General features: G+C 39.8%; 1 protein-coding gene across 5 annotated transcripts in view; it reads left to right on the top strand.

Moving 5' to 3' along the window:
- Positions 1–16,461, top strand: part of CDCA2 (cell division cycle associated 2) — a 44,238-nt gene extending 27,777 nt beyond the window's left edge. For all 5 annotated transcript variants that reach the window (XM_086416477.1, XM_086416478.1, XM_086416476.1 and 2 more), the window contains 4 exons: positions 790–878; positions 1,719–1,856; positions 12,286–12,460; positions 15,095–16,461. In XM_086416477.1, the coding sequence (XP_086272603.1) occupies positions 790–878; positions 1,719–1,856; positions 12,286–12,460; positions 15,095–16,311 (1,619 nt within the window). In that variant the 3' untranslated portion in view covers positions 16,312–16,461. The remainder of the gene's footprint in view (positions 1–789; positions 879–1,718; positions 1,857–12,285; positions 12,461–15,094) is intronic.
- The last annotated feature ends 1,521 nt before the right edge of the window (positions 16,462–17,982 follow it).

Here is a 17,982-nt window from a genome sequence, read left to right on the forward strand (position 1 = left end):
AACTAAGTTGGAATCATAGTCTATCGTCTTCCAGAGCTTATACTCTTCGACGTGCTTCACTGCCTTCTCTTTATACCATCAAAAGTGATCACATTTCAATTTTTTGAACTTTGTGAAAGTACTTTAATGTTTTAAAATTTTTTTGAATCTCAAAATTTATTTCTCATGGTAATTAACATTTATGTTCAGATATGGGCTTCCCCAGTGGTTTAGCAGTAAAGAATCTGCCTGCAATGTAGGAGATGCAGGTTCAATCCCTGGGTTGGGAAGATCCAGGGAGAAGGAAATGGCTACCCACTCCTGCATTCTTGCCTGGGAAAATCCCATGGACAGAGGAGCCTGGCGTGCTACAGTCCATGGGGTCGCATAGAGGCAGATACAACTTAGTGACTGCTGCTGCTGCTGCTAAGTCACGTCAGTCGTGTCCGACTCTGTGCAACCCCATAGACGGAAGCCCACCAGGCTCCTCTGTCCCTGGGATTCTCCAGGCTAGAACACTGGAGTGGGTTGCCATTTCCTTCTCCAATGCATCAAAGTGAAAAGTGAAAGTGAAGTTGCTCAATCTTGTCCAACTCTTAGCTGTCCCATAGACTGTAGCCTACCTGGCTCCTCCATCCATGGGATTTCCCAGGCAAGAGTACTGGAGTGGGGTGCCCTTGCCTTCTCCGAACTTAGTGACTATAGGATACTAAAAGCAAAATTAGTATTCAAGAGTATCCAGTGTTTCCAAGGCAGCGGATCTAAAAGTTTTTGTAAGCTTCCCTAATTTTGCTATATCTTGCTCATTAGGCACTGATACCTCTGCCTCTTCAAGTAACCACGAGAATATAGCCCCCTTCAGAGTCGGTAGAGCAACTCGGACCTCTGACAGAAGAAGCGTAAGTGTTTGTGTTTGTTTCTAAATCTTGCAATAGCTTTTTTTTTTTTCTGTTTTCATGATCAAATGACTTATTGGTTAAATCTTGGTTTAATCAATGTTTCAAGAGCTAATACCTTATCCTACCTACCATGTAACCCAGGGTGATGCTGTTTTCCTGATGTGATCTTAATTCTGTGAGAAGAAAAATACATTAAAACAAGATGATTTCAGAGTGTGTGTTCATGTGGAAGGTCATCTGTTTAGAAAGTTTCTTTGGGATCTCCATGGTTTTATTATAAATTGCATCAAAGTGCAAAGCAGAGAAGAGTAGCATGTAGTTAACAATCAGAAAATGACATAACTTTTCCTAAACTACATTCCACTGTTTTCAATGTGATCATAACTCCCATTGAGTGCATGTCTTCTGTGATTTTATTAAATTAGTTGAATTTGGATTTTTGTCTACAGCATCATAGTGCATAAACATATAGCATACTGATAATATTTTTTGCTCATATTTTTGGATGATAAACGCAGAAGGCAAACTTAGATAATCTAACAGTTCATTATTTTTCTCACTCATAACCCATCAGTAGTTAGGTACTAATACTAAATTATAGGTGTTCAGTAGGTACCTGAGACAATGATTCTTTTTATTTTTTTAAATTTTATTGAACTCTATCTAGTTGATTTACCATGTTGTATTAACTTCTGCATGTTAATACTATTAATATTGCTATATTAACTTCTGCAGAAATGGGATGTAAAGTGGTAGAATCCACAGGGGAGGGAAAAGACGTGAAATGAAAATGTAACTGCCTGTGTTTTACGGTAGCCCTGCTTTCAATTTTCTTTCTAGAAGTTGATCAGTTTTTCACAAGAGAGTGTTTGCAACTTACTCAATGCAGAAGCTCAGCCTTGTAAAGAAAAGAAAACTAATAGGAGGAAGTCTCAAGAAAGCAAGCATGCAGACAAAGTCCTTCCACGAAAGAATCGGGTGAGTGTGTGTTTAAAGATGTAACGAAGAGTAGACATAGTACATTTGTTTGTGGTGTGGTTAGGAAAACACAAAAACAAATTTTTTTTCTAGTTAACATGGGACCAAGAGTATTAAAAATCAAGTTATCATAGAATAGAAGGGGCCGTAAGAGATTGTATACTCAATTGTGCGTTACCCAAAAGCCATTTTTGCATTGTCTTCATTGGGTTGGGTTGTGTACACCCAGTGCTGGGAATCACCAACTCGAATGTGGAATTGATTCTTAACTTTGAATCTGGTCTAGTCTCACTATACCGTCTTACGGGAATCCTCTGAGAGAATTTCTCAGGGATGAGTGTGCCATCTGTCACTTGTTTGACTTGGCTGCTGCCAGTGGGTTGATGGATGACCTTCCGTATTGAAGCAAGAATTCAGAAATTAGCTCTGTCTTCCTCCACTCCTGGAGGCCTATGTCGGCTCATGACATCACTGTTTCTTTGTGGAAGGCGGATCTAACACTTTAACCCAGGTCCTGGTGCTCCCCACTTCAGTGACTGGCCCCTCCCCTGTCACATCCACAGCTTGTTGGTACCCAAGACCTTTGTATGTCCTCCTCTCCACCCCCAGCCTCCTCTCCACCCAGCGTTCTCAAGCTATCTTACTCATGCCTCCTCTAGTGTTATATTTACTCTTAGGCTTTCAGAAGTCCTATGATTTCATTTCCTATGTTTCCTCATTCATCCTAAGCCATGTAAGCTGTTTTCAACACACTTGTCTGTAATCTCGGGTCTTCATCCCTTTCATTCTGCTTCCTTCCTGGAAGCAGAATGTCATCTGTCCCCTCTGAATGCCACCATTGTCCCCTCTCCCATCCGACATTGCTGCTGGAGAGCCTCATGGGCCACTGCAGAGTCACTGTGTCAGATGTTATTATGTTAATAATTCTTCCATTATTTTTCCAGCATTTAGGTTACTAAGTTGTAACCTAGTGACTAAAATCCAGTGTGTCTTTGAGGTCTTGTTCCTACTGTCTGGCCCCGCAGCATTTGACAAAACTGAGATCTCTCCTGTATGGTCTCTATTAAAGGTTTGTGTCCTTCCACCCATTCCTAAATGTTTATGTTACCCAGAGTTCTATTTTACTCTCTGACCTTTGAAACAGCTTATTTCCTGGGTGGTTTCATGTGTAACACAGTTGACAACACTCATATGTTTCCTGTCTATAAGTATAGGTTCAGCTACCTACTAGGCATCTTTCCTTAAACTACCCTGCCAACACTTCAAAAACCAACATTTCCATAACGAAACTCATCCGTTTAGACTCTGGAAGTTTAGTTTTTTAATGTTATTGGAGGCGATACTTTAGCAAAATGAGGACGTAAGCTTGAGAATTCAGGATACAGTGGGTCTAATAATAATGACAGAGAACAGAAATCTCTGATCATAGCTGTTCAATCAGCCTGGAAGAGCAATCAACCCAAATTTGAACAAGAAAAGAGTGCTCTGGGAGTGGGGGTGGGGGGGGGGGTGTCTCTGAAGGGAAGAAGAAAAAGACCTGTGATTGAGCAAATGAAAGTTGTGCCATATAAGAAAAAAAGCTCATTCTGTACCATCCCAAAGAAAAGTCTGTATGTAGGAAGGAGTTTTGGAGCAAATAGAAAGCAAACTTTATGGAATTCCCTAGTGGTCCAGTGGTTAAGACTTCACCTGTCAAGCAGGGGACACAGGTTCCATCCCTCATCCAGTAAGATTCCACATGTCTGGTGGCAACTAAGCCCATGTACCACAACTACTGAAGCTCAAGGACTCAAGACCCATGCTCCGTAACAAGAGAAGCCACCGCAGTTAGAAGCCCACTCATTGCAACCAGAGAGTAGCCTCCACTCACTGCAACTAGAGAAAGCCCACGTGCAGCAACAAAGACCCAGCACGGCAAAAATAAATTTTTTTTAAAACAATAGAAAGGGAACTTTAATAAGTGTGATTTCAACCAACAGTAGGGTGTAAGAAAAAGTGTATTTTTTATGTTCCTGGGTGTCTCACTGGTAAAGAATCCACCTGCCAGTGCAGGAGTTATGAGAGCCTAGCAAGCTACATTCCATGGGGTTGCAAAGAGTAGGACACAACGTAGTGACTAAACAACAACAAGCCACCCAGTCTGCAGTATTTTGTGATGGCAGCTAATATGACAAACCAATATATTGCCTTTTATCTAAGAAAGTAGGGAGCATTAAAAAAAATTGTGTGTGTGTATATATGATTAACAACAATAACGAGAAAACATAGAATAGATCAAAAACTAATAAAACCTGGTTACCTGTAGGGAGAAGAGACAGAGGAGGGAACAGAAAGGAAAAGGCTAGATTTCCCTGAATATGTTTTTTCTTTTTAACTTTGAACTGTAAATGTTCTGCATGATTATGAAACAATTATAGTTCAATTTTTTAAAGTTGTTAAACAAAATGAAACAAATTGATGTAACTGTATATCAAGTCAGTGGCTTAACCTCATAAATTTTTTTCAGGATCAGAAATGTGAAAATTCCAAATAGGATGTACATTGATTTTGTTGTTCAGTTGCCAAGTATGTCTGACTCTTTGCAAGCCCATGGACTGCACCTTGCCAGGCCTCCCTGTTCTTCACTATCTCCCAGAGTTTGTTCACATTCGTGTCCGTTGAGTCAGGTGATGCTATCTAACTATCTCATCCTCTGCTGCCCCAGGAACAAAAATAACTGCAGAAAAACTTAAACAATAACACTCACTGATAGAAGAATTTACTCTACGATGAAGCAAATAAGAAAGGATTTGTGTATGCGTGTCTTTTTTTTTAACTGTCATTAAGAATCCAGAGCAAATAGATGAGGAAACAATAGAAACAGTGACAGACTTTATTTTCTTGGGCTCCAAAACCACTGCAGATGGTTACTGCAGCCATGAAATTAAGACGCTTGCTCCTTGGAAGAAAAGCTATGACAAACCTAGACAGCATATTAAAAAGCAGAGACATTACTTTGCCAATAAAGGTCCGTCTAGTCAAAGCTATGGTTTTTCCAGTAGTCGTGTATGGATATGAGAGTTGGACCATAAAGAAGGCTGAGCGCCGAAGAATTGATGCTTTTGAACTGTGATATTGGAGTCCCTTGGACTACAAGGAAATGAAACCAGACAATCCTAAAGGAAATCAGTCCTGAATATTCATTGGAAGGACTGATGCTGAAGCTCCAATACTTTGACCACCTGATGCCAAGAGCTGAGTCATTGGAAGAGACCCTGATGCTGGGAAAGATTGAAGGCAGGAGGAGAAGGGGACGACAGAGAATGAGATGATTGGATGGCATCACTGACTTAATGGACATGAGTCTGAGCAGACTCAAGGAGATGGTGAAGGACAAGGAGGCCTGGCGTGCTGCAATTCATGGGGACACAAAGAGTCAGTCACGACTGAGTAACTGAACAGTAGGAATCCAGACTCTTCACTGGAAATAAGATAAACTTTAAAATCAAATTCAAAACCTTGTTAGACTAAATTTGAATTTAAAATATCATGAACACACGCTTTTACCATTTAAAACAATTCTCTAGCTCTTTCTGTTCATAAATTGTAGAAGCACTGAGCCTCCTTTGTACCTACATTGCCATGTCTACCATCTCAACTGAAAGGGATTGATATTACCTTAGTGAAATGACCACTTTCAGATTTACAGCAGCAAATGCAGAAAATGAGCACAGATCTGGAGCAGTGTGCATGCAAGGATGCCTAAGAAACTTCTGGGGCCACATTAAAGGACACACAATCATTTTGAAGGGTCCTCTGCTGACCAAAGGTAGGACAGTGTAGCCATCAGACATATTGATTGCAGTGGTTTGAAACAGAAACATCAAATAGGAAAAAACACTTAATTTCCTCATAATGAAAACCTAACCACAAAGGAGAGATAAGAAAGCCTTCTTCAGCGATCAGTGCAAACAAATAGAGGAAAACAACAGAATGGGAAGGACCAGAGATCTCTTCAAGAAAATTAGAGACACCAAGGGAACATTTCATGCAAAGATGGGCTCGATAAAGGACAGAAATGGTAGGGACCTAACAGAAGCAGAAGATATTAAGAAGAGGTGGCAAGAATACACAGAAGAACTGTACAAAAAAGATCTTCACTACCAAGATAATCACGATGGTGTGATAGCTCACCTAGAGCCAGACATCCTGGAATGTGAAGTCAAGTGGGTCTTAGAAAACATCACTACGACAAAGCTAGTGGAGGTGATGGAATTCCAGTTGAGCTATTTCAAATCCTGGAAGATGATGCTGTGAAAGTGCTGCACTCAATATGCCAGCAAATTTGGAAAACTCAGCAGTGGCCACAGGACTGGAAAAGGTCAGTTTTCATTCCAATCCCAAAGAAAGGCAATGACAAAGAATGCTCAAACTACTGCACAATTGCACTCATCTCACACGCTAGTAAAGTAATGCTCAAAATCCTCCAAGCCAGGCTTCAGCAATATGTGAACCATGAACTGCCAGATGTTCAGACTGGTTTTAGAAAAGGCAGAGGAACCAGAGATCAAGTTGCCAACATCCGCTGGATCATGGAAAAAGGAAGAGGGTTCCAAAAAAACATCTATTTCTGCTTTATTGACTATGCCAAAGCCTTTGACTGTGTGGATCACAATAAACTGTGGAAAATTCTGAAAGAGATGGGAATACCAGACCACCTGACCTGCCTCTTGAGAAACCTGTATGCAGATCAGGAAGCAACAGTTAGAACTGGACATGGAACAACAGACTGGTTCCAAATAGGAAAAGGAGTACATCAAGGCTGTATATTGTCACCCTGCTTATTTAACTTATATGCAGAGTACATCATGAGAAACGCTGGACTGGAAGAAGCACAAGCTGGAATCAAGATTGCCGGGAGAAATATCAATATCCTCAGATATGCAGGTGACACCACCCTTATGGCAGAAAGTGAAGAGGAACTAAAAAGCCTCTTGATGAAAGTGAAAGAGAAGAGTGAAAAAGTTGGCTTAAAACTCAACATTCAGAAAACGAAGATCATGGCCTCTTGTCCCATCACTTCCTGGGCAATAGATGGGGAAACAGTGGAAACAGTATCAGACTTTATTTTTTGGGGCTCCAAAATCACTGCAGATGGTGATTGCAGACATGAAATTAAAAGACACTTATTCCTTGGAAGGAAAGTTATGACCAACCTAGATAGCATATTCAAAAGCAGAGACGTTACTTTGCCAACAAAGGTCCATCTAGTCAAGGCTATGGTTTTTCAGTGGTCATGTGTGGATGTGAGAGTTGGACTGTGAAGAAAGGTGAGTGCCGAAGAATTGATGCTTTTGAACTGTGGTGTTGGAGAAGACTCTTGAGAGTCCCTTGGACTGCAAGGTGATCCAATCAGTCCATTCTAGAGATCAGTCCTGGATGTTCTTTGGAAGGACTGATGCTAAAGCTGAAACTCCAATACTTTGGCCACCTCATGCGAAGAGTTGACTCATCGGAAAAGGCTCTGATGCTGGGATGGCTTGGGGGCAGGAGGAGAAGGGGACGACAGAGGATGAGATGGCTGGATGGCATCACCAACTCGATGGACATGAGTTTGGGTGAACTCCAAGAGTTGGTGATAGACAAGGAGGCCCGGCGTGCTGCAATTCATGGGATCGCAAAGAGTCGGACACGACTGAGTGACTGGACTGAAATGACCTGAACCACCAAACTTAAAGGTCACCGTAGCAGCTGTCTAGGACATCAATTCTTATTTTCGGGTTTTTTCATTTTGGAAAGCTAGAAGATAAAATTTGAGCTATGTTTCAGGTAAATAGTTTATAAGGGAAAGCTCTTAGGGATAGTTGTCACTAATCAAAAAGATCTGTTCACAAAAGCTGTTGAATGTTAGGAAGACGCTAATGGGGGAGCCGGAGGTCATAGGCACCTGAAACCACTGGTCATTTGTAGTGCCATGCAGGGGGAGAAGGTGGGCCTACTGGTGCAATGAGGGCATTTACAACCTTCCATGAGATGCTTTTTCCTAAGAAGATCAAAGCTGTATCTAATTAAGCCTGGATCTAATATCTGGTTGATAGGAAGTATCAGGAGATAGATGAATATAAAGACATACTTGAGTACAGTCACCCAAATCCAGAGCTTGGTGGCCACTACATGATAATATGCCTCAAGGACATTCACCACATAAATGGCAGGGGTATAAGCCATAGAACAGAGAAAATCTCAACCAAATGACATGTGTGGAGACTTTGTTCAATCCTGATTTGAACAGTTGTAAAAAGACAATTAAGGGCCACTTGGAGAAAGTGGAACTCGGAAGAAATATTAGGGAAAACTGCTATCTGTTTTTTTTTGCACCTAAGTTTTTATTTTGAGATCATTTTCAAGATGCATGCTGCTATCAGAAAAACTAGAAAGATCCCAGCTACCCTTTGCCCAGCTCCCTCCATGGTGACATTTTGCAAAACAGTTGTACAGTATCACAGTGGTAAGATAACAAAATACAGTCAAGATGCAGGACGTTTCCATTGCTGCAGAGATCTCTTCTGGCTTGTAGCTCTATCCTCTTCTCACTGCCTCCCCCACCTTAACCCCCCAGCAGCCAGTCCTGGAGGGTTAAGGACCAGTCTGTCCTCTACTCCTTTCATTTTGTCATTATGTTCATAGACTCATATTTTAGGTAACCTTTTGGGACTGGCTTTTTCACTCAGCATCATTCTCTGGAGATTTGTCCAGATCTGTGTATATCAATAGTTCCATTTATTGCTGACTAGTATTTGTCATTTTAGAAAAAGGTAATCATTTCATAATATATATACTTATGTGTATTCCTTAAACCTATATAATGTTATACGTCTGTTACATCTCAAAGCTGGGAAAAATAAATAAAAGTTCATTGTACAAGAGGAAAAAAATGAGCAATAAAATACAATGCGAAATAATAGAATGTTTCTTTTTTTTTGTTTGTGTGTGGGGGGAAAAAAAGAAGTCCTTATCTCTTAGAGATATTGTAGGATTTTCAGATGAGATGATGTTGTGTCTGGGATTTGCTTTAAAATAATCTGAGCAAAGGGAGTTATAAATGAATCATGATTTCTATGTTAGTAATTAGAGGAGTTAGCTGTTGGGAACATGGGATTCAAGGTCCTATTCTCTCTTCTTTTTGAGTGTTTGAAACTTTACGTTATTAAATGTTAAAAATACAGCAATCCGAGTCCCTTTTTTAGAGAGATGGAGCCAGCTACAGAAACTAAAAATGAGCCAATAAATAAGTAAATGGCAGGGACAGAAAAATGTTTGCTTTTCACCAGGAGCTTTCCTGTTCAGTTTGATGTGTTGCTCTGTACCTGAATTATTTTAAAATAATTTTAAAGTTACTCTAAAACAATTTAATTGTGCAAATAATAGAAGAAGTAAGCACTTCTGTTGCATGACCTCGTTCCCTGTGTGAGAAGAAATAATGGTGATTGGGGAGTAAATAGAATCCCATTAAGCATAATATCTTGAGTTGTCCTTTGTCTCCAACTCCTAAACCAGTCTCATCACATGGTTTCCTGAGGATTCCAATTGCTTAGCTTCCCAGGTGGCTCAGTGGTTAATAATCTGCTTGCCAATGCAAGACATATAGGAGATGCGGTTTGATCCCTGGGTTGGGAAGATCCTCTGGAGTAGGAAATGGCAACCCTCTCCAGTGTTATTGCCTGGAAAATCCCATGGACAGAGGAGCCTGGCAGGCTACAGTCCATGGGGTCGCAAAGAGCTGGACACAACTGAGTACACATGCACTCACATCTCTTGTTTGTTAGTCTAAAGAAGGCTTTTTGTATTGGAGTAAATTCAGGTATTGATAAAATTCTAACCTTTGTAGACAAAACCTTCTTGTGGGTAAGATAAGCATTGCTAGGTATGTTTTCGTGACAGACCACAGGTTTTCTTTTTTTTTTTTTTTTAACTTTTATCGGAGTGTAGTAATTTTACAATTGTGTTAGTTCATCTTTACTTTTTTCTTTTTGGGTGGTGTCCTTCTCTTGGTCCATGACTGTGAAAAAACAATACTAGTCTTTCCTCATGTTCAGCAAATTTTATGTTTAACTGTACTTTTCCTTTCTCATTCATTCATTAGTTCATTTATGTTTCTTGAGAAGCCACTAAGATCCAGGTACTGTTGGAGACAGTTTATATAAACAAAGATTTCCAGAATCCTATTAAAAGGGGGTTTACTTGAACCATGAATCAGAAACTGTCCTGATGACATTGATCATAGTATACTAACCAACGCAGTAGGGCTGAGGTCACACGGTAACACTAAGAGCATAATTTAATGTTATAAATACTTCCTCCCCTATCAGTATTCAAAGTAGTAAGAAGAAAAAGAATAACTAACACATAGCCTTTCCTATGAATCAAGCCATACTTTAACCGTTTCACATGTATTGATATAATGCTCACCACAGCTTTCTGTGGTATGTGCTTTTGTGGTTCCCATTTTGCAGATGAGAAGACTAAGGTACAGAGAGGTGAGGTAAGTTGCCTAAGATTACAAAGCAGTGAGTGAAGTGTCAGAGTCGGGATTTGAACTGAAGACAACTGGCACAAAGCCAAATTATTTCTCTTGCAACTTAGCTATGGAACCCAAGTAAAGATTTTTCTCTTCGTTTCCATTTCCGTTGACCAAACTATTATTTTCCCAACTGTTGCTTGGAAATCAACAGATGTTCCCTGAAAAAAAAAAATATTTCGTGGAAAAATATTTAAGCCAGCATTTTTCTAATGTATATAGAGGTTATTTATACTGAGTACTTCTCAGAGAATTTAGTGTTCAGTGCATATTATAAATCACCAAGAGGACCATTTATCTTTTACAGTTCTAAAATTACTTTTTCCTGGAATGTTTTTTTCTTGTTTTGTTTTTACAGGATATGTATAGAAATCTCAAGGAACATAAAGCTCCGTGGCATTTCTGTACTCTTAAGTGTCTTCCACTCTTCCACACCGTTCACTTCCGTGCTGTTACCTAAGTACTCTCTCTCAAACGCAGACTCAGATGTTTCCACTAAGTCACCATGTGGTGAACCCTCATTGCTTTTGGGGTATATTCATTGCATTGAAGGACCTTGCTGGCTTTGTTGGCCTCTTCTGCTGCTGCTTTGGGGGTCAGTGGACCATGAACAGCTCCTCCTCTGCTCTGTGCTGCCTCGCTTAGATCTGTTCCCTCTGCATTTGCTTGAAAAGCCTTTCTTTGCACTCCCATCATCAACCGAAACAATTCTCACTTGTTTAAAATTTGGCTTAGACATTCCATTTCCTGTGGACCCTGTCTTGAAAACCTCCTGTAGGCCAGGTCTCCGTCTTCTCAGTCTATGTAGAGTCTTTCCTGGTCTGTATGTATGTATTACAGTTACTTGCCATTAAACCAAGAGTTCCCTAAAGACTTGTTTTTACATCTCATACCTAGCAAATTATTACCTGCACAAAGCAGTTTCTCCATAAAGATTTGAATGGATGCCATTTTCCAGAAGCTCTAACTGTTAGCAATGTATTCCTTATGTTGACCTAAAATCTGGTTCTTTCCAGTATTATCACATTGAATATATTTCATTATTTTTGCTCATAACAACCTAATAATACTGTATTATTTCAATACAGTATTTGGGTTCCCCTCAAGTCTTCTCCATGCGAAACTTATTTGTTTATTGTTTTTATATTTTTATGAGCTATATGCCTAGAAGTGGTATTGCTGGAATATCCATATGAAACTTTTTTAAACAATAGAGCATTAGTGGTCAGTTACTGATAGGCAGTCAGAATTGAACACTGCATTCCAGATAGTATTAAAGCAGTTTTAATTTTTATAAAAACCCACATGTTTTCTATCAGTTATTACCAAACCTTTTTTCCCTCATCTTCTGCTTATGCTTATTGAATTCCATCTTATTTTGACCTGATCATTTTAATCTTGATTAGATCGTCTCTTGTTTGAAGCAGCTTTGCGTTATCTTCAAATTTTATGTACACACCTGTTGTTTCTTCATCCACATCTCGGAACAGAAAACGGTTTTCCATAGTTTCCAATAGAGAACTCATTCTAGGTTAATCCTGAGTCATCCTAACCACATCCTAGTTACAGTTCCTCTTGTCTTCAGTCTGTCCAGTTCTACAGCACCTCACCTGTTTTTCACTTATCCAGAACTTATTTCAGCACATGCTTTGTGGAAATACAGACCGTGACTCTACAATTCATAAATTGAGTTCAGCTTTTATTTTAGTTGACACCTGTAAACTACCTAGCCCCTTCACCCTGACTCAAGTTTCTCAAGTTTTAAATGGAATAACTAGTCTTAAGTTTTTCTATAAAAATTTAATTTGAGGGTCAGAAGGGTACGTGGTGCTCCATCCTTCTCAGTGACGGCGTTCTAATACATTTTCTCAGGTTTTAAAAGGTTGCAAAAAGAAGAAAGGAAAGGGAAAGAGAAAAGGTGTCCAGAAGTCTCTATATGGAGAAAGAGACCTTGCCTCTAAGAAGCCGCTCCTGAGCCCTATCCCTGAGCTGCCGGAGGTCTCTGAGACGCCATTGGTTGGGAGCCTCGTTCGGAGGACGTACCCAGGTAGCCTGCGTGCACCACTGTATCTCTTCTTCCTCTCTGTTGCCATTTCACTCTCTTTTTTTCCCCCTTTTCTCTTCATTGTGTCAAGAATACATAAATTTAAAACAGCAACTTTCCCTCCTATTCCCACAAGAATGTTAAGAAGCAGTGGGCAACTTCCCTGGCGGTTCAGTGGCCAAGACTCCAGGCTTCCAATGCAGGGGGCGTGAGTTTGATCCCTGGTCAGGGAACTAAGATCCCACATGCTACAAGGTGTGGCCAAAAAAGCGTGTTTTTGTTGTTCTTTTTTTTTTTTTTAAAGCAGTAGTTCTTTAACTTCCAGATCACCTAGACACTTTTCAGAATCTGCTGGACACTCCCTCTCCCCAGAGAAACTCAGACACAGTAGATTGCATATAATTTTAGGGGAAAGAATTTCCTTTTACCCTGTCTTTGCTTTTTAAAGCATTTTGGTAAAGCAAAATGAATTCTGAGTGGTGGTGTATTCCATTGCTGAAAGTCAACAAGGTGATGGCTCAGTAATAGTGTATCTTCTATGAATTAAAAATAAAATTAAAACAAACAAATAAAAAACTTGCCCTGAAAAAACTTCAGTAGAGTTGGCACTGCTAAACATCTTCTGGAAAGACTTATAAATCAAACTTGATTACTTGGAAAATTTTGTTGAAAAGGAAGATTAAGTCTGTTGATACCCTGATAAAAATTGGATTGGAGTTATATCTGGTTGGTTAATGCTTGAGTTTCAATCGACTAAATCATCCTGAAAATTGAAAATGAGTTCATTTGGTGCGTGAATTTTGTATGGAACCAGTTTTAAAATAGCTTCCTTTGTCACTCATCAAATATTTATAGCCTACATTCCATTTGCAACATACTATAAAGGATCTATCGTAGAGTCAGGGGTGAATATGGTACATGTCATTATGGACTCTTGGTGTCTGCTTCCCAGGTAGCACTAGGGGTAAAGAATCCGCCTCCTAATGCAGGGGACAACGGGATGGAGACACAGGAGATATGGGTTCAATCCCTGGGTCAGGAAGATCCCCTGAAAGAGGAAATGGCAACTCACTCCAGTATTCTTGCCTGGATAATTCCATGGACAGAGGAGCCTGGCAGGTTACAGTCCACAGGGCCACAAAGAGTCAGACACATTTAGCAACTGAGCACAGTGCTGCTTAGCCTTTAGGACTTAGCCAGGCTGGCTGCATTCCCAGGAAAACTCTTTGTTCACATTATACCTTTACCACCTGGTTTATAATGATCTGTCCACCATCTTCCCCTGCAAGTTTTCGTTCCCATGAGCCTGGAAACTAAGACCTATTTTCATTATATCCCCAGTTCCTCATAGGGTTTTTCTAAAGGCATTTGAACAGTGACTGTTAGTGCATATCTTCCATCATGCATCCTATTAGAGAATTTCTTTTCAAAAATACCTGAAGCTTCTTTTTTAATCTGTAGGTTTCATCTGCTCTGAGGGTCTGAAGCCATCTCTCCGTCCCTCTGTCTCTCTTCTTCCCTCCATCCTTCTCCCCTGCCTTCCTTTTCTAGTATGTTAATCTCATGAAAAATACACAAATATCAATGTTTTAAAGTTATTTAAAGAGCCCAATTGACATATGGGTTGGTTGGCACCAAGGGGCTTCTGTCCTCTGTTATCTCTAGCTTTCCGTGACATGATTGTAAGTACCCAAGTCAGGGTTGTATAAATACCTTTTCAAACTGACAGGTTGTTTTGTAGGTTTGGGGCTCAGCTTATGTTTTTATCTTTCAGTTTCAATTTTGTTTGAAACATTTTTTTATACACATTTGACTGACCAATTAAAAACTTTATTATCTGCAATAACCAGAGAGATGACTTCTCATGGTACTGAGCTTGAGAGTTCACAAAGCCTGGATTCACTTAGGCTGTATTATGCGACCTGAAAACCTTGATGTGTTTTTCACCTGTGATGTAACACCAGGTGCCAGAAACACACGGCAGGCTCCAGATGACACGTCTTCTTGGAGGGTGAATTATAATCAGAGATGGACATGGAATGGGGGGGATTTCTAGAGAATGGAAACCAACAGGGCTGTATTTGAGGGTATGGTGCAGTTCATGTTAATTTTTTAACACAGGGCACACAACCGGAGTGTCTTCAGAAGTACCCTTTTAACGAAGTCCTCAAATGCCCCCAGAATTCCAGATTTTCTCTTTTCTATTTCAAGGGGGAACACAGATAGAAAACTTCCCAAAGCACAGTGTTGCCCGTTTTCAGTAATTCATTTTTCGGGAAATGGAAAATGTGTCTGCCTCACGCTAACTGACCTTGTAGGATGGGAAGCACATTAGAATAGAGGAAGCCATTTCAGATACAGTTCTCATTTCCCTGGTCTCGGGTTGTGTGCTTTATTAATTCATGCATTAAGTACATATTTTCTTAACCTGTAGGTTGAGGAAGAACTGAGCAAGACAGACTGCTGACAGATTGGGAGGGGGTGCGGTGGGCAAGCACAGGGTGGTATTTGTAGGTCTTGTGACTTTTTGAAAGCTTGAAATGCAGACAGATACAATTTGGCACCTGTTTTGATTTGTGAAAGTTTATTTCCATTGTTGCTTTTTAATTCAATTTAACCTTATTTACATACCCTTAGATGATTTCAACTCAAATGGTAAATTTGAAGAAATGATGCTTCCAAAGAGAGAAAATCTTTTGTCTCAGGACCCAGAAGATTGGCAGGTGATTCAAGGCTTTAATAAAGACGATGCATCTGAATCCTGCAGCTCTGACATGAAAAGTTCCTCATCTTTTAGTAATGCTACTTTTGAGCAAGATGCAAATATAAACTCTATAGAAATGGATGAAAATGAAAATATCCCAAAAGCAATTACTTTGGAAAGTGAAAACGAACGAAAAACCGGGACTGAGTGTGAAAACAGCCATATTTCTTGTACTTTAGTGACTGTAACACCCGTTGTATCGGATAATCCAAAACCCGATTTTCCCCTGCAGTCCCAAGAACTTTCTGCTGCTGGTCAAAATGTGGAAAACCTCTTTCAAATAGTTAAAATCTCAGAAGATACGAACATCAAATGTGAAAAACAGAGTGGCTTCTCAGTCATTCCAGAAGACAAACTACAGACTGAGCACCTCATACCCGATTCACGAAAAGAATGTGATTGTTCAGAAGATGTCTTAACTGACCAGAGAAAAGTAAGTAAAAGTCAAGGTGAGGATTTGGGACGAAACTCCGCAGCCAGTTGCAGTGGTGTAAGTGACAGAGAAAGAAAATACAGAGGACACTCTGTGGGTGGTTCTGATGGGCCGGGTTTACATTTGGAAAGAACCAACAACCTCCAACCTTCCTACAGCATGAGCAGCTTGGTAGAAATTAGTTTAGAAAATTCCGAACTGTGTAAAGATTTATCTGATTCCATTGAGCAAAGCCTTCAGAGAACAAAGAGCGAAACCAAAGTAAGACGCAGCTTGAGGCTGCAGAAAAGTTTGGAAAGCGAAGGAGGGCTCGTGTGGGTTTCACCTCCACCGCCTCCTGCCTCCTGCACTTCACAGAGAACCAAGAGGAGAACAGTAGGTACTCTTGACAGCAGAGGCTTCGAGCCTGTGTCCTCCAGGCAGGATCCTTGCACGCTGCCCTCCACATCAAGTGAGGAGAACGGTGAGGGCTTTACCGCTGCTCCTGATGCCAGTTTACCTGGGAAGAGGAGGAGGAGAAGCTTCTGTACCTCTACACTTGCCAATCCTAAAAGTACCACCCAGTCAAGAGGCTGCAAAAGAAGATCCTTTCTCGGCCAGAAGGGAGAGAACACGCTCCAAGAGACCTCGAGAGAATCAGACCTATCAGAGAACTAAAGCAGTCACTGACACTGCCAGCAGAGCAGTTAGGCAAGAGAGAAGGTAACCCACCATTCATGCCTGAAAGATTCTTTCATCCAGTTCCCATCTTTGTTCAACCTCAATGTTTTAAAAGTTTCCAATAAAATCATTTGAGTTGAACCTACATTTAAGGAGAAATAAGTGAATTTCTTCATCCTTCAAACCTAAATACATCCTCCCCTCAAAGGAGAAATGTTTTGTTGGTATTCTGTTAAAAAGGATCGGTTTCAGACCCAGCAACTTATCTCTTGAGTTTTATTTCATGTTGGCACATATTTACCACTGAAGCTTTAGAGTTTCTGTTGTGAAAAAGCATCTTCTCATCCACATAAAACAAGAACTGACTTGTTTTATGTGGATGAGAAGAGTTTTGGTTTGATTTTTTTTCTTTAACAAATTAATGCAATGACTGTAACTTTCTGAAAGTTGAAGGTTATATAAGGTTGAAAACTTAAAGCGGCCTGAGGTGTGGGGTATTTTTGTCTTGAAATATTGCCCCCAAAAACAACTAGGAAAGATGGAAATGATAAACTTGTTTTGGTTTAAAGTTAAGAGAAGCTTTAATCATTTACTTCATCTCAAATAAAACTTTTAGCAGTTAGATTAAAAGCAAATCTTAAACATGGGATTTTGAAAAACTCTTTCAATAAGAATATTGCAAATCTATCACTATGAAACGAATCTATAATTTAGAAATAACTAATGTGAAAGCATTTTAACCTTCAAACAAGACTCTTGTATGCTTTGTCAGGTAGGAAGTGGGAGGTTGGTTTTCGGTGAAAATATAAACAGTCTGATGGAGGACTCATCTCTCATGTTATTCAAATTAGTCACAGGTAATTTGGGATTTAATTTATGGTTCTCCATTAAAAAAAAAAAAATCCAGAAAGAAACTCACTTGAAGGCCCCTAGAAAATTGGTTTACTAGAAACCTAGTGGTAGGCTGCTGATTTCTTTCTTAACATGGCATTTTCCAGCCTTGCTAACTTTTTATTTCACAATACCAAGTACTAGCACTTGTTTTTTCCAGCTAAGTTCCAGCGATACATTCTGTCACTTGGCGACAGCAGTTTGAAAATCTAAATTGCTATATATCTAGAATTTGTGAATGTGCATAAATCATTGTATCATTAAACAATTGTTTTTGAAATCCTTTAAATCATTAAGCTCTCCCTCTCCCAGTGATCACAGAAACATGTTAACAAATAGGGCTCTCTATAAATAACACAACAGGGAAGAAAGCTCCTGCTGGGCGCCCATTTCCCCCTCCTCAGATAGAGACTATTTGTTACCTCCTTGGCACCAATAGGTCTGGGACTCCCGCTGCTAAAGACTAATGTATTTTACATTAACACTCGAAGTGATCCCCAATTTCTCCTGCTAAAGGGTGGATTGTTTCAGAAATTCTTTTATCTTTACAGGTAAATTATTTATGGACTTCTTTTCCCCACCCCCCACCACATTTATAGTTCGGTTTGGTTGACATATCTCTACCACTGGAAAAAACCAAAAGAAAAAAAAAAGGAAACTTTTTGGTTTGGGTCATTTAAAAAGAAAAGGGGAAAAAAACTTTCAGAAACATACGATGTTAGAGGGTTTTAAAAAATTTTTTGTTGTTTATTCAACATAGAAGCTAAAATTACTGTT

The sequence above is a fragment of the Bos grunniens genome, chromosome 8 (genome assembly GCF_055505025.1).
Source record: "Bos grunniens cultivar Pamir isolate PY7600 chromosome 8, Bosgru_T2T1.0, whole genome shotgun sequence".
In the NCBI taxonomy this organism is placed as follows: Eukaryota; Metazoa; Chordata; class Mammalia; order Artiodactyla; family Bovidae; genus Bos; species Bos grunniens.